The sequence below is a fragment of the Macaca mulatta genome, chromosome 19, assembly GCF_049350105.2.
Source record: "Macaca mulatta isolate MMU2019108-1 chromosome 19, T2T-MMU8v2.0, whole genome shotgun sequence".
Classification (NCBI taxonomy): Eukaryota; Metazoa; Chordata; class Mammalia; order Primates; family Cercopithecidae; genus Macaca; species Macaca mulatta.
Genome location: NC_133424.1, coordinates 50,614,310 through 50,629,778, shown reverse-complemented (window position 1 = coordinate 50,629,778; position 15,469 = coordinate 50,614,310). Strand labels below are relative to the sequence as shown.

The following is a 15,469-nucleotide window of genomic DNA, read 5'->3' as shown; positions in this document are numbered from 1 at the left end:
GGTGGTTCATGCCTGTAATCCCAGCTATTCGGGAAGCTGAGGCAGGAGAATCGCTTGAACCCAGGAGGCAGAGGTTGCAGTAAGCCAAGATTGCGCCATTGCACTCCAGCCTGGGTGACAGAGCCAGACTCCATCTCAAAAAACAAACAAAACAGAATTTGTGTTTTCTACTGTATGAGACATTGGCAGTCAAGTCTGCTGTTACTTGCAGGCAAAAGCACTCCTAACCGAAATCTACTACTAACTGAAACCTACTAATTCTGTGATAAGCCTTCTGCTAATCCCTTCCCAAGCATAATTTAGTATGTAACTATCACAAAAATTCCACAAGTTAAATAGTGCTATGACATCCATTTTATGGAGGAGGAAACTGAGGCTCAGAGGGGTGGCATCCCTTATTGGTAGTCACACAGCAACTAAGTGGTAAAGTCTGAGTCCCCCCGTCTGTGCCCTTGACCTCCTGGCATGTGACCACTGACCCCACCATGCCAGGTGCACAGTAGAGAGCCCCTAACGTCCAATGAATGTGAAAATGCCTCTCCCCCAGCCCCAGGTCACAGAGACACTCCCTACAACACTGTCATTCTAAAACCTATGGGTTTTTTCCGAAACAGGGTCTCGTTCTGTTTCCCAGGCTGCAATACAGTGGCATAATCATGGCTCACTGCAGCCTTCTGGGCTCAAGCCATCCTCCTGCCTCAGCCTCCCAAATAGCTGGGACCACAGGCACACACCACCACACCTGGCTAATTTTTTATTTTTTATAGAGTTGGGGTCTCACTATGTTGCCCAGGCTGGAACATAGATCTTACAGGTTTAGAAAGTGAGCCGTGGAGCATAATCGAGTTGGAGTGTCAAGAGTTTGAGACTGACTGCCATCCCTGTTTCCTTCACAACCCCAGTAAATGCCAATAAGATGGAAGGTTTCAAAGTGTATCTGGAACCAGGGCATGAGAAATGACGAAGCCACCAAAGAAACAAACTGGCCTCAGCAGCAAGAAGAGTGGAGGCTAGAGGACTGGAGCCACAGGACTAGCCTTCCAAGCTCCTCCTCCCTCCCACCCCTGGGGCTAGAATATTGGAGATGCTGGGAGTAGTGCAGCAGGTGACTTCCACAGACCTCCGAGGTGAGTGTGGCGACAGCAGACACAGTCAGACCGGACACAGGGGGGCAGACTCTGCATGTATTCTCCTCTTCCCCCTCCCTGAGCTCACCCCAGCCCCAACCACCATCAGAAAAGGACCTGACTTGACAACATTTCAGCCCTTCTCATCATCCCGCTGAGACTCCTGAGATGGGAGAGAAGAGAGAAAAAAAATTAAAATAACAATAACAATAACGGCTCCATAAAAATAAGTGTTTATACAGGGTTTACCATGCCTCAGGCACTGTTCTACTGTTTTCCATGGACTACAATGCCCATTCTAGTTTCCTCACTATTTTTTCTTTTCCTTCTTTTTATTTTTTTGTTTTTTTGAGACGGAGTCTCGCTCTGTCACCAGGTTGGAGTGCAGTGGTGCAATCTCGGATCCCTGCAAGCTCCACCTCCCAGGTTCACTCCATTCTCTGGTCTCAGCCTCCGAGTAGCTGGGACTACAGGCGCCCGCCACCACGCCTGGCTAATTTTTTGTATTTTTAGTAGAGACAAGGTTTCACTGTGTTAGCCAGGATGGTCTCGATCTCCTGACCTCGTGATCCGCCCACCTCGGCCTCCCAAAGTGCTGGGATTACAGGTGTGAGCCACCACGCCCATCCCCCTTTTTTTTTCTTGTAGAGACAGGGTCTTGCTCTGTCACCCAAGCTAGAGTGCAGTGGCCCAGTCAGAGCTCATTGCAGCCTCTAACTCCTGAGGTCAAGCAATCCACCCACCTCAGGCTTTCAACGTGCTGGAATTACAGGCGTGAGCCACTGTGCCTGGCTTATTTATTTATTTATTTATTTATTTATTGTAGAGACAGAGTCTCGTTACGTTGCCCTGGCTGGTCTCGAACTCCTGGGCTCAAGTGATCTGCCATCTCAGCCACCCAAAGTGCTAGGATTGTGCCCTGCCTCCTTGCTATTTTTCAAACTCACTGAACACAGTCCTACCCCAGGGTCTTACAGATGAGGAAACTGAGGCTCAGAAAAGGGTGTAGGTGACTTGTCATGATTCTAACAGTGAGGTAGGATGAGGACTGAGACAGAGCCCCGCCCCATCCTCCTACCCGGCCCCCACCCCTCCCACCACAGCCTTGGGAGCTCCTCGCTCACCTCCAGCTCCACCCCTTGCCGGCTACCTTTTCTTGATCTCCTCATAGATGACGCTCACAATTTTCTGCAGCCCAGACTCGTTCACAAAGCCATCACCCCTCTGGGCACAGAGGGGAGAAAGCACACAGGTCTCCCACCCCAGGACCTCAGCACCACCCCGCCTCCCTGTCCCGGTCCCTTACTCAGAATCACCTTCTTGGAATGGACCAGTCTCCCGTTCACAAACACCTCAAACTCCCCTGTAGCCTGGGCAGCTCTGTCCTCCTCCTGGGAGGAGATGGCAGGGGTAGGGGAGGCTAAGATCTCCCCTCCAAGCCCTTTGGGGATCTCAGATCCCTGACCACTCCCCTCTCCCCCAGGACCCCCACACACTTACAAAGAGTAGGTGACTTGGAAATTGCTGCTCCAGGCTGTTTTTCAGTAGAATGTACTGAGGGCAGGAGATGGGGTCATGCAGTCGCAGGGGAGGGGAAACAGGGACTCCTCCCAGTCTTCCTGCCTCAGGCTCCCCCTACCTCCAAAGCCAAAACTACTCACCCGAAGGCTATAGCTTCAGAGGCCACTGGAGGCCAAGAGCAGGAGGAGAAAGTTAGAGAGAGACCAGGGAAGACACCGCATCAGTATCTTCCCCAGCTCAGGGGACCCTGTGAACACCTGAGTTAGATCATTTTCCTCCCCCGTTCAGAACCCTGAAGTAGAACCATCTCACGCAGGGGAAAAACCAGTCCGTCCCGTGGCCTGCAAGTCACCACAGGATCTGCCTTCTCACCCCTCTGTCCCCATCTTCTCCCACTTCTCCCCAACTCATTCACCCTGTGCCAGCCACAGAAGCCCCTAGTTCATCTTTCTTTCTTTCTTTTTTTTTTTTTTTTTTTTTTTTTTGAGACGGAGTCTCGCTCTGTTGTCAGGCTGGAGTGCAGTGGCGTGATCTCGGCTCACTCTGCGTCCCGGATTCACGCCATTCTCCTGCCTCTGTCGCCCGAGTAGCTGGGACTACAGGCGACCCCCACCACGCCTGGCTAATTTTTTGTATTTTAATAGAGACAGGGTTTCACCATGTTGGCCAGGATGGTTTCGATCTCCTGACCTCATGATCCACCTGCCTTGGCCTCCCAAAGTGCTCGGATTACAGGCGTGAGCCACTGTGCCCAATTTTTTTTTTTTTTTTTTTTTTTTTTTTTGAGACAGAGTCTTGTGCTGCCGCCCAGGCTGGAGAGCAGTGGTGTGATCTCGACTCACTGCAACCTTCCACCTCGTGGGTTCCAGCGATTCTCCCACCTCAGCTTCCCAAGTAGCTGGGATTATAGGCATGCACCATCACGCCCAGCTAATTTTTGAATTTTTTGTAGAGATGGGGTTTCACCATGTTGCCCAGGCTGGTCTCGAACTCCTGGCCTCAAGTGATCCACCAGCTTCGGCCTCCCAAAGTGCTGGGATTACAGGCCTGGCCCCTAGCTCATCTTTCTTTTTTATTTATTTATTTTTTTTTTGAGATGGAGTCTCGCTCTGCCGCCCAGGCTGGAGTGCAGTGGCCGGATCTCAGCTCACTGCAAGCTCCGCCTCCCGGGTTCACGCCATTCTCCTGCCTCAGCCTCCCGAGTAGCTGGGACTACAGGCGCCCGCCACCTCGCCCGGCTAGTTTGTTGTATTTTTTAGTGGAGACGGGGTTTCACCGTGTTAGCCAGGGTGGTCTCGATCTCCTGACCTCGTGATCCGCCCGTCTCGGCCTCCCAAAGTGCTGGGATTACAGGCTTGAGCCACCGCGCCCGGCCTCCTAGCTCATCTTTCAACACCCCAGGTATGCCCTGCCTCAGGGCCTTTGCACTGGCAGTTCCCTCAGCCGAATGCTCTCCCCACAGCATCCACACAAGTCCTTCTCTCCTTCCTTCAGGGCTTCTTTCATATATCCCCTTCTCAGTGAGGCCTTCCTGACCACCCCAGCTAAAACTGCAACCCCCCAAAATGCCTTTTGTTCACAGTACGTATCACCTCCTCACATATGAGATCATTTTCCAGGGGTCATATTATTGTTTATTGCTTGCCCTCCACACCAGCCCGTGGGAGCCACAAGGACAGGGATCTCTGTCTTGTTCACTGCTGTGTCCCTGATGCCAATAGGGCCTGGAACATGGTGGGTGCTGAAGAAGTAGTTGTCAAATGAATGAATGAATCCATGAATCCATTGAGTCAGAGAAAGAGACAGAAAAGAGAAGATGGAGAGAAAGAAAGAGGCCAGAGATGAGGGAACCGAGATAGGGGGAAGGAGAAACACACAACACTCTGGGAAAGGAAAGACACAGGCTAGGCACGGTGGCTCACACCTGTAATCCCAGCTCTTTGGGAGGCTGAGGCAGGAGGACTGCTTGAATCTAGGAGTTCAAGAACAGCCTGGGTAACATAGTGATACTGCCCCCGCATCCCATCCCCGGCCTTGTCTCTACAAAAAATTAAAAAATTAGGGGCCAGGCGCGGTGGCTCATGCCTGTAAACCCAGCACTTTGGGAGGCCAAGGCAGGTAGATCACAAGGTCAGGAGATAGAGACTAGCCTGTCCAACACAGTGAAACCCCGTCTCTACTAAAAAAAAAAATACAAAATTAGCCGGGCGTGGTGGCACATGCCTGTGGTCCCAGTTATTCCGGAGGCTGAGGCAGGAGAATTGTTTGAACCCGGGAGGCAGAGGTTGCAGTGAGCGGAGATCACAGCATTGCACTCCAGCCTGGGCAACAAGAGTGAAACTCTGCTCAAAAAAAAAGAAAAAAAAAGGCAGGCATGGTGGTGCACGCCTGTAGTCCCAGCTACTCAGGAGGCTGAGGTGGGAGGATCTCTTGAGCCCTAGAGGTCGAGGCTGCAGTGAGCTGTGAGTGCAAAATTGCACTCCAGCCTGGGCAATAAAGCAAGACCCTGTCTGAAACAAAAACAAAAACAAAACAGTGAGAGAGTGAGGTGGGGAGACAGAGAGTGGGAGAGACTGCCTGGGCAGAAGAGGAGAAAGAGAGAGAGAGAGACAAGGCGCCAGAGAGGCTTCCAGGGCAGGAGACAGGCTGGGAAGGGAAGCCAGAGCACCCATCATGTGCGGTGTCTTTGTGTCGGTTTTGCTGGGGAGCAAAGCAGGTCGCTCTGCTCAGCACCTCATCCCCAGCACAGGCCTGGCACTTGGCCCGCGGGGATGAATGAATGAAGCTCATATCCAAAGCAGGGATTTGAACCTGAATTTCTCCCGCCCCAAAGAGAATGAGAGACAAGAGCGAGTTTCCAATCTAGGAACTGAGACTCTGGGGCTCTACCTGAATCCCTCCCCTCGCCCTACCCCAACCCTGACCTCCACGTCCTCGGAGACCCAGCCTCCACCGCCGGCCCTGTCCCCGGGAGTTGGGAGAGGCGTGTGTGAGGTCCTCACCAGTAGGTCACTCGAATCAGGACCCTCTTGTCCAGCGCGAAGTTCTCGCTGGTGGAGACCAAGGTTTCCGTAGAATTCTGTAAGGAGAGGGCCGACGGGATGGTCCCCAGGATGGGCGCGGGGACAGGGCTGGGAATGTGGGGATCTGCCAGCCCAGTGGCCGACGGGTCTGCCCTGAAGGTGAAGTCCAGGGTGGGCCCGGATGATTTCGCGGCCAGAGGAGTGTGAGCGGGAAGTGGCCCCAGGGCGGGCCCGGCCTCGCTGGAGACCGACGGGATGAGCTTCAGGCTCGGGGCCGGCTCAGGGTCCTCCTCGGGCGACAAAGGCGGCTCCTGAGCAGGTTCCGGGGGCGAATCCAAAGATAGGGCCGGGGCCGGGTAGGAGTCCAAGGCGGGGAGCGCGGTCCGAATCCCCGCCAGGACCTGGGCGGGGTCTGGGGCTGGGGCTGGGACCCGGACTGGAGGAGTCAGGGTCCGAGCCGGAGTCGGGACTGGAGTTGGGTTCCGGACGCGAGCAGGAGTCGGGACCGGAGTAGGGATCCAGGCCCGAGCAGGAGGCGGAACCAGACCGGGTATCCGGGCCAGAGCGGGAGTCGGGACCTGAGTGGGGATGTGGGCTGGAGCGGGAGGCTGGACCAGAGCGGGAAGCCGGGCCGGAGACGGAGTCAGGACTGGAGTCTGGGTCCGGATGGGGGTCCGAGTCCGGACTGGAGTCGGGGTCCGGAGTGGAGTCGGTGTCCGGGTCGGGGTAGAAGCCCGGACTGAGGTTGAGGTCCGCGCCGAGGAGGGGGCTGGGGTCCGCGCCTGGTTATTCATGGAGCCCAGGGGGAGTCCCGCCCGCCTTCCCTCTTCGGGCGGGGAGAGCGTCTCCCACACCGGGTTCTGAGACGGGGCGCGACCACAGGGGCTCTGTTACACCGAGTTCCACCTGGCCCCCGGGTTCCACCGCTTTCGAAGGGCGTGCGACCTCCGGACCTCGCTGCGTAATTCCCGCCACCTTAACCCCCGACGCGAGGCTGAGAAACACAGATTGCCCCAGTGCCCCCGCAGCTGTCGGTGGCACTCAGGTGTTCAGCATATGTGTACTGAGTGCCTGCTGCATGCACACTTCTCTGTGGGGTGAATTTGGGGACAGAGCAGGGATCAGGAAAGCTCTGGTCCCTGCCCTCACCAGGCTCCCTGTCCAGTGGGGGACACATACCCATTACCAAAGAGCCACAGCCCAGTGTTCAGGGCTGGGATGAGTGAGCCCAGGAGCTGTGAGATCCCAGAATGTGGGGAAAAGAAAGAGAGATCAGACTGTTACTGTGTCTATGTAGAAAAAAGTAGACTTAAGAGACTCCATTTTGTTCTGTACTAAGAGAAATTCTTCTGCCTTGAGATGCTGTTAATCTGTAACCCTCGCCCCAACCCTGTGCTTGCACAGACATGTGCTGTGTTGACTCAAGGTTTAATGGATTTAGGGCTGTGCTGGATGTGCTTTGTTAAAAAAGTGCTTGAAGGCAGTATGCTTGTTAAAAGTCATCACCATTCTCTAATCTCTAATCTCAGAGACCTCTGCCTAGGAAAGCCAGGTATTGTCCAAGGTTTCTCCCCAAGTGATAGCCTGAGATATGGCCTCGTGGGAAGGGAAAGACCTGACCGTCGCCTCAGCCCGCCCGACACCACACCACCGTTAAAGGGTCTGTGCTGAGGAGGATTAGTACAAGAGGAAGGCCTCTTTGCAGTTGAGATAAGAGGAAGGCATCTGTCTCTTTGCAGTTGAGATAAGAGGAAGGCATCTGTCTCCTGCTAGTCCCTGGGAATAGAATGTCTTGGTGTAAAACCCAATCTATGTTATATTTAGTGAGATAGTAGAAAAACGCCTTAGGGCTGGAGGTGAGACATGCTAGCAGCAAAACTGTTCTTTAATGCACCCAGTTTGTATAGTGCACATCAAAGCACAGCTCCTTTCCTTAAACTTATTTATGATTGGCCGGGCTGGTGGCTCAAGCCTGTAATCCCAGCACTTTGGGAGGCCAAGACGGGCGGATCATGAGGTCAGGAGATTGAGACCATCCTGGATAACCTGGTGGAACTGTCTCTACTAAAAAATACAAAAAACTAGCCGGGCGTGGTGGCGGGCGCCTGTAGTCCCAACTACTCGGGAGGCTGAGGCAGGAGGATGGAGTAAACTCGGGAGGCGGAACTTGCAGTGAGCTGAGATCCGGCCACTGCACTCCAGCCTGGGCCACAGAGTGAGACTCTGTCTCAAAAAAGAAAAAAAAAAAAAAAAACTTATTTATGACACAGACTTTTGTTCACATGTTTTCCTGCTGACCCTCTCCCCACTATTACCCTGTTGTCCTGCTACATCCCCATCTCCAAGATGACAGAGATAATGATAAAAAAATACTGAGGGAACTCAGAGACCAGTGCCAGCTCGGGTCCTTGTATGCTGAGTGCACCGATCCCCTGGGCCCACTTTTTTTTTTTTTTTTTTGAGACAAGAGTCTGGCTCTGTCGCCCAGGCTGGAGTGCGGTGGCCGGATCTCAGCTCACTGCAAGCTCCGCCTCCCAGGTTCACGCCATTCTCCTGCCTCAGCCTCCCGAGTAGCTGGGACTACAGGCGCCCGCCACCTTGCCCGGCTAGTTTTTTGTATTTTTTTTAGTAGAGACGGGGTTTCACCGTGTTAGCCAGGATGGTCTCGATCTCCTGACCTTGTGATCCACCCGTCTCGGCCTCCCAAAGTGCTGGGATTACAGGCTTGAGCCACTGCGCCCGGCCCCACTTTTCTTTCTCTATACTTTGTCTTTGTGTCTTACTTATTTTCTCAGTCTCTCGTCCCACCTGATGAGAAATACCCACAGGTGTGGAGGGGCTGCCCCCTTCCCGGAATAAGTTCAGTCAGCCTGCGGCAATCAGAGACAGCTTCCTAGAAAAGGGGACAAGTGACATCTGGAGAATGATGGCGAGCACCTGAGGGACAGTCTCACTCTGTGGCCCAGGCTGGAGTGCAGTGGCGTGACCTCAGCTCACTGCAACCTCAGTCTTCTGGATTCAAGAGATTCTCCTGCCTCATCCTGCCCGCCACCATACCCAGCTAATGTTTGTATTTCCAGTAGAGATGGGGTTTCACTATGTTGGCCAGGCTGGTCTCCAACTCCTGGCCTCAAGTGATCCACTGGCCTCAAGTGACCCACACACCTCAGCCTCCCAAACTGCTGGGATTATATGGGTGAACCACTGCGCCAGGCTGAGAGTTCACATTTATTACAGTGCTAGGCGCTAAACATTCGCCCACAGCTAGTTAAGTGGCAGAGCTGGGATTCAAACTCAACCTGTCAGGCTCCAGCATCCTGGGGCTTAACCACTTTGAGAAGGAATGTCAAGCTGTGAGCTCCTCAAGGATGGGGCCTTGTCCATCTTGTTTACTGCTGTATTCCCAGCTCCCAGAACAAGATCTGGCATGCAGTAGGTGCTCAATAAATGTTTGTGGCATTAATAAAGAGACAAAGGAGTTAGCCAGGTAAAGGAGGAGTTAGCTGGAGGCAGCAGGACTAGAGCCCAGACAGTGAGCACAGCAAATACAGCCTTGGAGTGAGGGGCAGGGCCATTAACCAAGGACCTTCTTTTGTTTTTTACGAGTACATCAGACAAGTACTTTTACAAAACATCTTTTTATTTTTTGGGAGGACAGGCTCTCACTCTGTAACCCAGGCCGGAGCACAGTGGTGCAATCACAGCTTGCTGCAGCAAGACCTCCTGGGCTCAAGCAATCCTCCCACCTTGGCCTCCCAAAGTTCTGGGAGTACAGCATGAGCTGGCCAGTCTTTGGTTGGTTGGTCGAGTGTGGGAGTGGAAAGACTTGTTTTCAGTATTTTGCAGGAAGCCAAGAGAGGGGTGTCTGTGTCTAACAGCCAGGATGGTTTTACTTCCAAAGTAGAAAAGTGTTCCAGTGTTAGATACTGATTTAAAAAAAAAAAAAAAAAAAGCCAGGCGTGGTGGCTCAAGCCTGTAATCCCAGCACTTTGGGAGGCCGAGACGGGCGGATCACGAGGTCAGGAGATCGAGACCATCCTGGCTAACACAGTGAAACCCTGTCTCTACTAAAAAATACAAAAAAACTAGTCGGGCGAGGTGGCGGGTGCCTGTAGTCCCAGCTACTCGGGAGGCTGAGGCAGGAGAATGGCGTAAAACCCGGGAGATGGAGCTTGCAGTGAGCCGAGATTGCGCCACTGCACTCAGCCTGGGCGACAGAGCGAGACTCCGTCTCAAAAAAAAAAAAAAAAAAAAAAAAAAGGCCCCTGATGGGGAGCGGTGGCTCACACCGGTAATTCCAACACTTTGGGAGAGCAAGGCGGTGGATCACCTGAGGTCAGGAGTTTGACATCAGCCTGGCCAACATGATGAAACCCCACCTTTAATCGCAGCACTTCTGGAGACCAAAGCAAGAGGACTGCTTAAGCCCAGGAGTTCAAGACCAGACTGGACAACATAATGGGAACCCCTCTCTACAAAAAACTTAGAACTTAGCCAGCTATGGTGGTATGCACCTGCAGTTCCAGCTACTCGGGAGGCTGAGGCAGGAGGATCGCTTGAGCCCAGGAGATTGAGGCTGCCATGAGCTATGATCACACCACTGCACTCTAGACGGGGTGACAGAACAAGAGCAAGACTACGTCTCTCTTTTTTTTGGTTTTATTTTTCTTTTTTTTTTTTTAGAGACGGAGTCTCGCTCTGTCGCCAGGCTAGAGTGCAGTGGCACGATCTTGGCTCACTGCAAGTTCTGCCTCCCAGGTTCACGCCATTCTCCTGCCTCAGCCTTCCAAGTAGCTGGGACTACAGGCACCCGCCACCTCGCCCGGATAATTTTTTTGTATTTTTTTTAGTAGAGACGGGGTTTCACCATGTTAGCCAGGATGGTCTCGATCTCCTGACCTCATGATCCGCCCGCCTCGGCCTCCCAAAGTGCTGAGATTACAGGCGTGAGCCACTGCGTCCGGCCAGGACTATGTCTCTTAAACAAAATAAAAAGCAAAGCCTAGTGACCTGGATGTGTGCCATGAACAAAAAAGAAACCTGTGATCGTGTAAGTCAGTAAGATTTGAGGGACATTTGTTATTGCTGTGAAACCCAACTATCTTAGTTGGCTCAGGCTGCTATTAAAAAAAATACCATAATCTGGCTTAAACATTTATTTCTCATAGGTCTGGAGACTGGAAGTCAGTGGTCATGGTGTCAGCAGGTTGGGTTCTAGGGAGGGACCTCTGGCAAGCTGCAGACCACCAACTTCTTGCATCCTCATATGGCAGGAAGACAGCCAGCTAGCTCTCTGGCTTTTGTTTGTTTGTTTGTTTGTTTTGAGACGGAGTCTTGCTCTGTCGCCTGGGCTGGAGTGCAATGGCACAATCTCAGCTCACTGCAACCTCTGCCTCCCAGGTTCAAGCAACTCTCCCACCTCAGCCTCCTGAGTAGCTGGGATTACAGGCACTCCCACCATGCCCGGCTAATTTTTGTATTTTTGTAGAGACCGGGTTTCACCACATTGGCCAGGCTGGCCTTGAACTCCTGACCTCAGGTGATCCACCAGCCTCGGCCTCCCAAAGTGCTGGGATTACAGGTATGAGCCACTGTGAGCCACCGCGCCCGGCCTTCTTCTTTATTTATTTATTTATTTTTTTAATTTTTTTTATTTTTATTTTTATTTTTTTTTTTGAGACGGAGTCTTTGCTCTGTCACCCAGGCTGGAGTGTAGTGGCGCGAACTCGGCTCACTACAAGCTCCGCCTCCTGGGTTTACGCCATTCTCCTGCCTCAGCCTCCCGAGTAGCTGGGACTACAGGCGCCCGCCACCTCGCCCGGCTAGTTTTTTGTACTTTTAGTAGAGACGGGGTTTCACCGTGTGAGCCAGGATGGTCTCGATCTCCTGACCTTGTGATCCGCCCGTCTCGGCCTCCCAAAGTGCTGGAATTACAGGCGTGAGCCACCGCGCCCGGCCATTTTTTATTTTTGAGACAGAGTCTTGCTCTGTCACCCATGCTGGAGTGCACCGGCACAATCTCAGCTAACTTCAACCTCTGCCTCCTGGGGTCAAGCGATTTTTGTGTCTCCACCACCCAAGTAGCTGGGATTACAGGTGAGCACCACCATGTCTCGCTAATTTTTGTACATTTTTATAGAGACAAGTTGCTTTCACCATGTTGGTCAGGCTGGTCTCAAACTCCTGGCCTCAAGTGATCCACCTGCCTCAGCCTCCCAAAGTGTTGAAATTACAGGCATGAGCCACTGTGCCCAGCCTCTGGCTTCTTATACGGGTATTGATTTGGTGTGGATATTTTTCCCCCCCAAATCTCATGTTGAAATGACCGCCAGTGTTGGAGGTGGGCCTGGTGGGAGGTGTCTGGAAGCGAAACCCTCATGAAGGTCTTGGTGCCCTCCCCACAGTAATGAGTGAGTTCTCGCTCTGTGAGTTCCCTCGTTCCCTTGAGAGCTGGTTGTTTAAAAGAGCCTGAGGCCAGGCGCGGTGGCTCAAGCCTGTAATCCCAGCACTTTGGGAGACCAAGACGGGCAGATCACTAGGTCAGGAGATCGAGACCATCCTGGCTAACACGGTGAAACCCCATCTCTACTAAAAAATACAAAAAACTAGCCGGGCGAGGTGGCGGGCACCTGTAGTCCCAGTCACTTAGGAGGCTGAGGCAGGAGAATGGCGTGAACCCGGGAGGCGGAGCTTGCAGTGAGTTGAGATCGTGCCACTACACTCCAGCCTGGGTGACAGAGCGAAGAGCTGAGACTGGGCGTGGTGGCTCACTTCTGTAATCCCAGAACTTCGGAAGGCCAAGGCAGGCAGATTGCTTGAGGTCAGGAGTTCGAGACCAGCCTGGCCAAAATGGTGAAACCCCATCTCTACTAAAAATACCAAAAAAAATTAGCTGGTATGGTGGCGTACACCTATAGTCCCAGCTACTTGGGGGGCCAAAACAGGAGAATCGCTTGAATCAGGGAGGCAGAGGTTGCAATGAGCCAAGAGCGTGCCACTGCACTCCAGCCTGAGTGACAGAGTGAGGCTCTGTATCAAATAAATAAATAAATAAATAAGAGCCTGGCACCCCTCTCTCACTTCCTCCCTTGCCATGTGATGTGCTTGTTCCCCCTTCACCTTGTATCATGATTGGAAGCTTCCTGATGCCTCAGCAGAAGCAGATGCCAGTGCTGTGCTTCCTGTATAGCCTACAGAGCCATGAGCCAAAATAAACCTCTTTCTTTATAAATTACAAAGCTTCAGAAGCCTCAAGTATTTCCTTTTTTTTTTGAGATGGAGTCTCGCTCTGTCACCCAGGCTGGACTGCAATGACATGATCTTGGCTCACTGCAACCTCCGCCTCCCGGGTTCAAGCGATTCTCCTGTCTCAGTTTCCCAAGTAACTGGGACTACAGGTGCCTGCCACTATGCCCAGCTAATTTTTGTATTTTTAGTAGAGACGGAGTTTCACCATATTGATCAGGATGATCTCAAATTCCTGACCTCAGGTGATCCACACACCTTGGCCTCCAAAAGTGCTGGGATTATAGGCATGAGCCACTGTGCCCAGCCCTTTGTTTTTTTCTTGATTTTTTGAGACACAGTCTCACTCTGCCACCCAGGGTGGAGTGCATTGGCACCATCACAGCTCACTGCAGCCTCAACCACCTAGGCTCAAGCAATCCTCCCAGCTCAGCCTCCCAAGTAGCTGGGACTACAGGCGAATTACACCATGCTTGGCTGATTTTTTCAATTTTTTTTTTTGTAGAGACAGGGTATTGCCATGTTGCCCATGCTGGTCTCGGATTCCTGGGCTCAAGCGAGTCTCCTGCCTCAACTTCCCAAAATTCTGGGATTACAGGCGTGAGCTACCATGCCTGGCCTTAAGATTAATCTTCTAGGCTGGGCTCGGTGGCTCACGCCTGTAATCTCAGCACTTTGGGAGGCCGAGGCAGGCGATCACCTGAGGTCAGGAGTTTGAGACCAGGCTGACCAACACGGAGAAATCCCATCTCTACTAAAAATACAAAATTAGCTGGGCGTGGTGGTGCATGCCTGTAATCCCAGCTACTTGGGAGGCTGGGATAGGAGAATTGCTTGAACCCAGGAGACGGAGGTTGCAGTGAGCCGAGATTGTACCACTGCACTCCAGCCTGGGCAACAAGAGTGAAACTCTTCCTCAAAAAAAAAAAAAAGATGAATATTCTAGCCATGAAACTGTGAAGAAAGAGAAGGAAATTCATGCTAGTTTCACTGTCATACCTCAAACTGCCAAAGTTTCCAAGGCCACAGGGTGTGATAAATGCTCAGTCAAGATGGGAAAGGCATTGTTTGTAGGTGGAAGACATAAACAGAAATGTGTTCAGATTGCATTCAGTACTATCAGCAGCTTCAGGCATCTACTGTGGGTCTTGGAACATATGCTTCAAGGATAAGGGAGGACTACCATAATTTTTTTTGTTTTTTGTTTTTTGGGTTTTTTTGAGATGAAGTCTCACTGTTGTCCCCCAGGCTGGAGTACAGTGGCGCGATCTCGGCTCACTGCAACCTCTGCCTCCCAGGTTCAAGTGATTCTCCTGCCTCAGCCTCCCGAGTAGCTGAGACTACGGGTGCATACCACCACGCCTGGCTAATGTTTTGTACTTTAAGTAGAGATGGGGTTTCACCCTGTTGGCCAGGCTGGTCTCAAACTCCTGACCTCAGGTGACTTGCCCGCCTCGGCCTCCCAAAGTGCTGGGATTACAGGCGTGAGCCACTGCTCCCAGCCCACCATAATCCTTATAATTACATGATTACTGTCACTGCTGCTTTTTTTTTTTTTTTTTTTTTGGTGACAGAATCTCACTCTGTCACCCAGGCTGGAGTGCAGTGGAGTGATCTCAGCTCACTGCAACCTCCACCTCCCAGGTTCAATTGATTCTCCTGCTTCAGTCTCCCAAGTAGCCACCACCATGCCTGGCTAATTTTTGTATTTTTAATAGAGACAGGGTTTCATCATGTGGCCAGGCTGGTCTCAAACTCCTGACTTCAGGTGATCCACCCGCCTCAGCTTCCCAAAGTGCTGGAATTACAGGCATGAGCCACCATGCCCAGCCTACTCTTTGGTTTTTGCCGTAGATTTGAATTACTGTCTGAGGTTACCTGCTTTCAGACTAAGGAGTTTCCGTATTTCTTGTAAGATGGTCTGTCAGTTTGCCTGCCTGACACAGTACTCATTTCTGGGAACAAACTGATCTGAGGGGAGCAGGGACACCCCCTCACCTATATAATCTATGTGATCTGGGCAGGCTGACGTCACTTCCTACCACACAACAGGCAAATGAGCAAGCCTGGCCAAATCAGAGGAAGCCATACTGCCTGGCGACTGGTTTAGGAAGGCTTACCAACAAGCCAGGGCCAATGAGAGACTGCCCACAGTGAAATCAATCAAGGGGTAAGTAGAGGCAACCAGAGACCAGGAGCCCCAGTCCATTGCTGCTGGAAGCCACATCTACTGCTAGGATTTTTCCATTTTATGAGCTAATACATGTTTTTTTTTTTTTTTTTTTTGAGACAGAGTCTTTTTTTTTTTTTTTTTTTTTTTTTTGAGACAGAGTCTCGCTCCGTCGCCCAGGCTGGAGTGCAGTGGCGCAATCTCGGCTCACTGCAAGCTCCGCCTCCCGGGTTCACGCCATTCTCCTGCCTCAGCCTCCTGAGTAGCTGGGACTACAGGCGCCCGCCACCGCGCCCGGCTAATTTTTTGTATTTTTAGTAGAAACGGGGTTTCACCGTGGTCTCGATCTCCTGACCTTGTGATCCGCCCGCCTCGGCCTCCCA

General features: G+C 52.1%; 2 protein-coding genes and 1 long non-coding RNA gene across 3 annotated transcripts in view; 2 read left to right on the top strand and 1 right to left on the bottom strand.

Annotated features, from left to right (window-relative positions):
- The window catches only part of GMFG (glia maturation factor gamma), a 259,854-nt gene that overhangs the window by 54,896 nt on the left and 189,489 nt on the right, over positions 1-15,469 (top strand). The window lies entirely within an intron of this gene.
- SELENOV (selenoprotein V) lies at positions 731-6,544 on the bottom strand. The gene is given in 6 exon segments (NM_001350822.1): positions 731-1,290; positions 2,252-2,351; positions 2,444-2,518; positions 2,628-2,681; positions 2,789-2,813; positions 5,651-6,544. Coding segments are annotated over 5 exon segments (1,047 nt in total). The 5' UTR covers positions 6,466-6,544; the 3' UTR covers positions 731-1,290; positions 2,252-2,273.
- On the top strand, positions 3,103-6,286 carry LOC144337492 (uncharacterized). The gene is made up of 2 exons (XR_013410677.1): positions 3,103-3,542; positions 5,057-6,286. It is a non-coding gene; the product is annotated as an uncharacterized LOC144337492 (long non-coding RNA).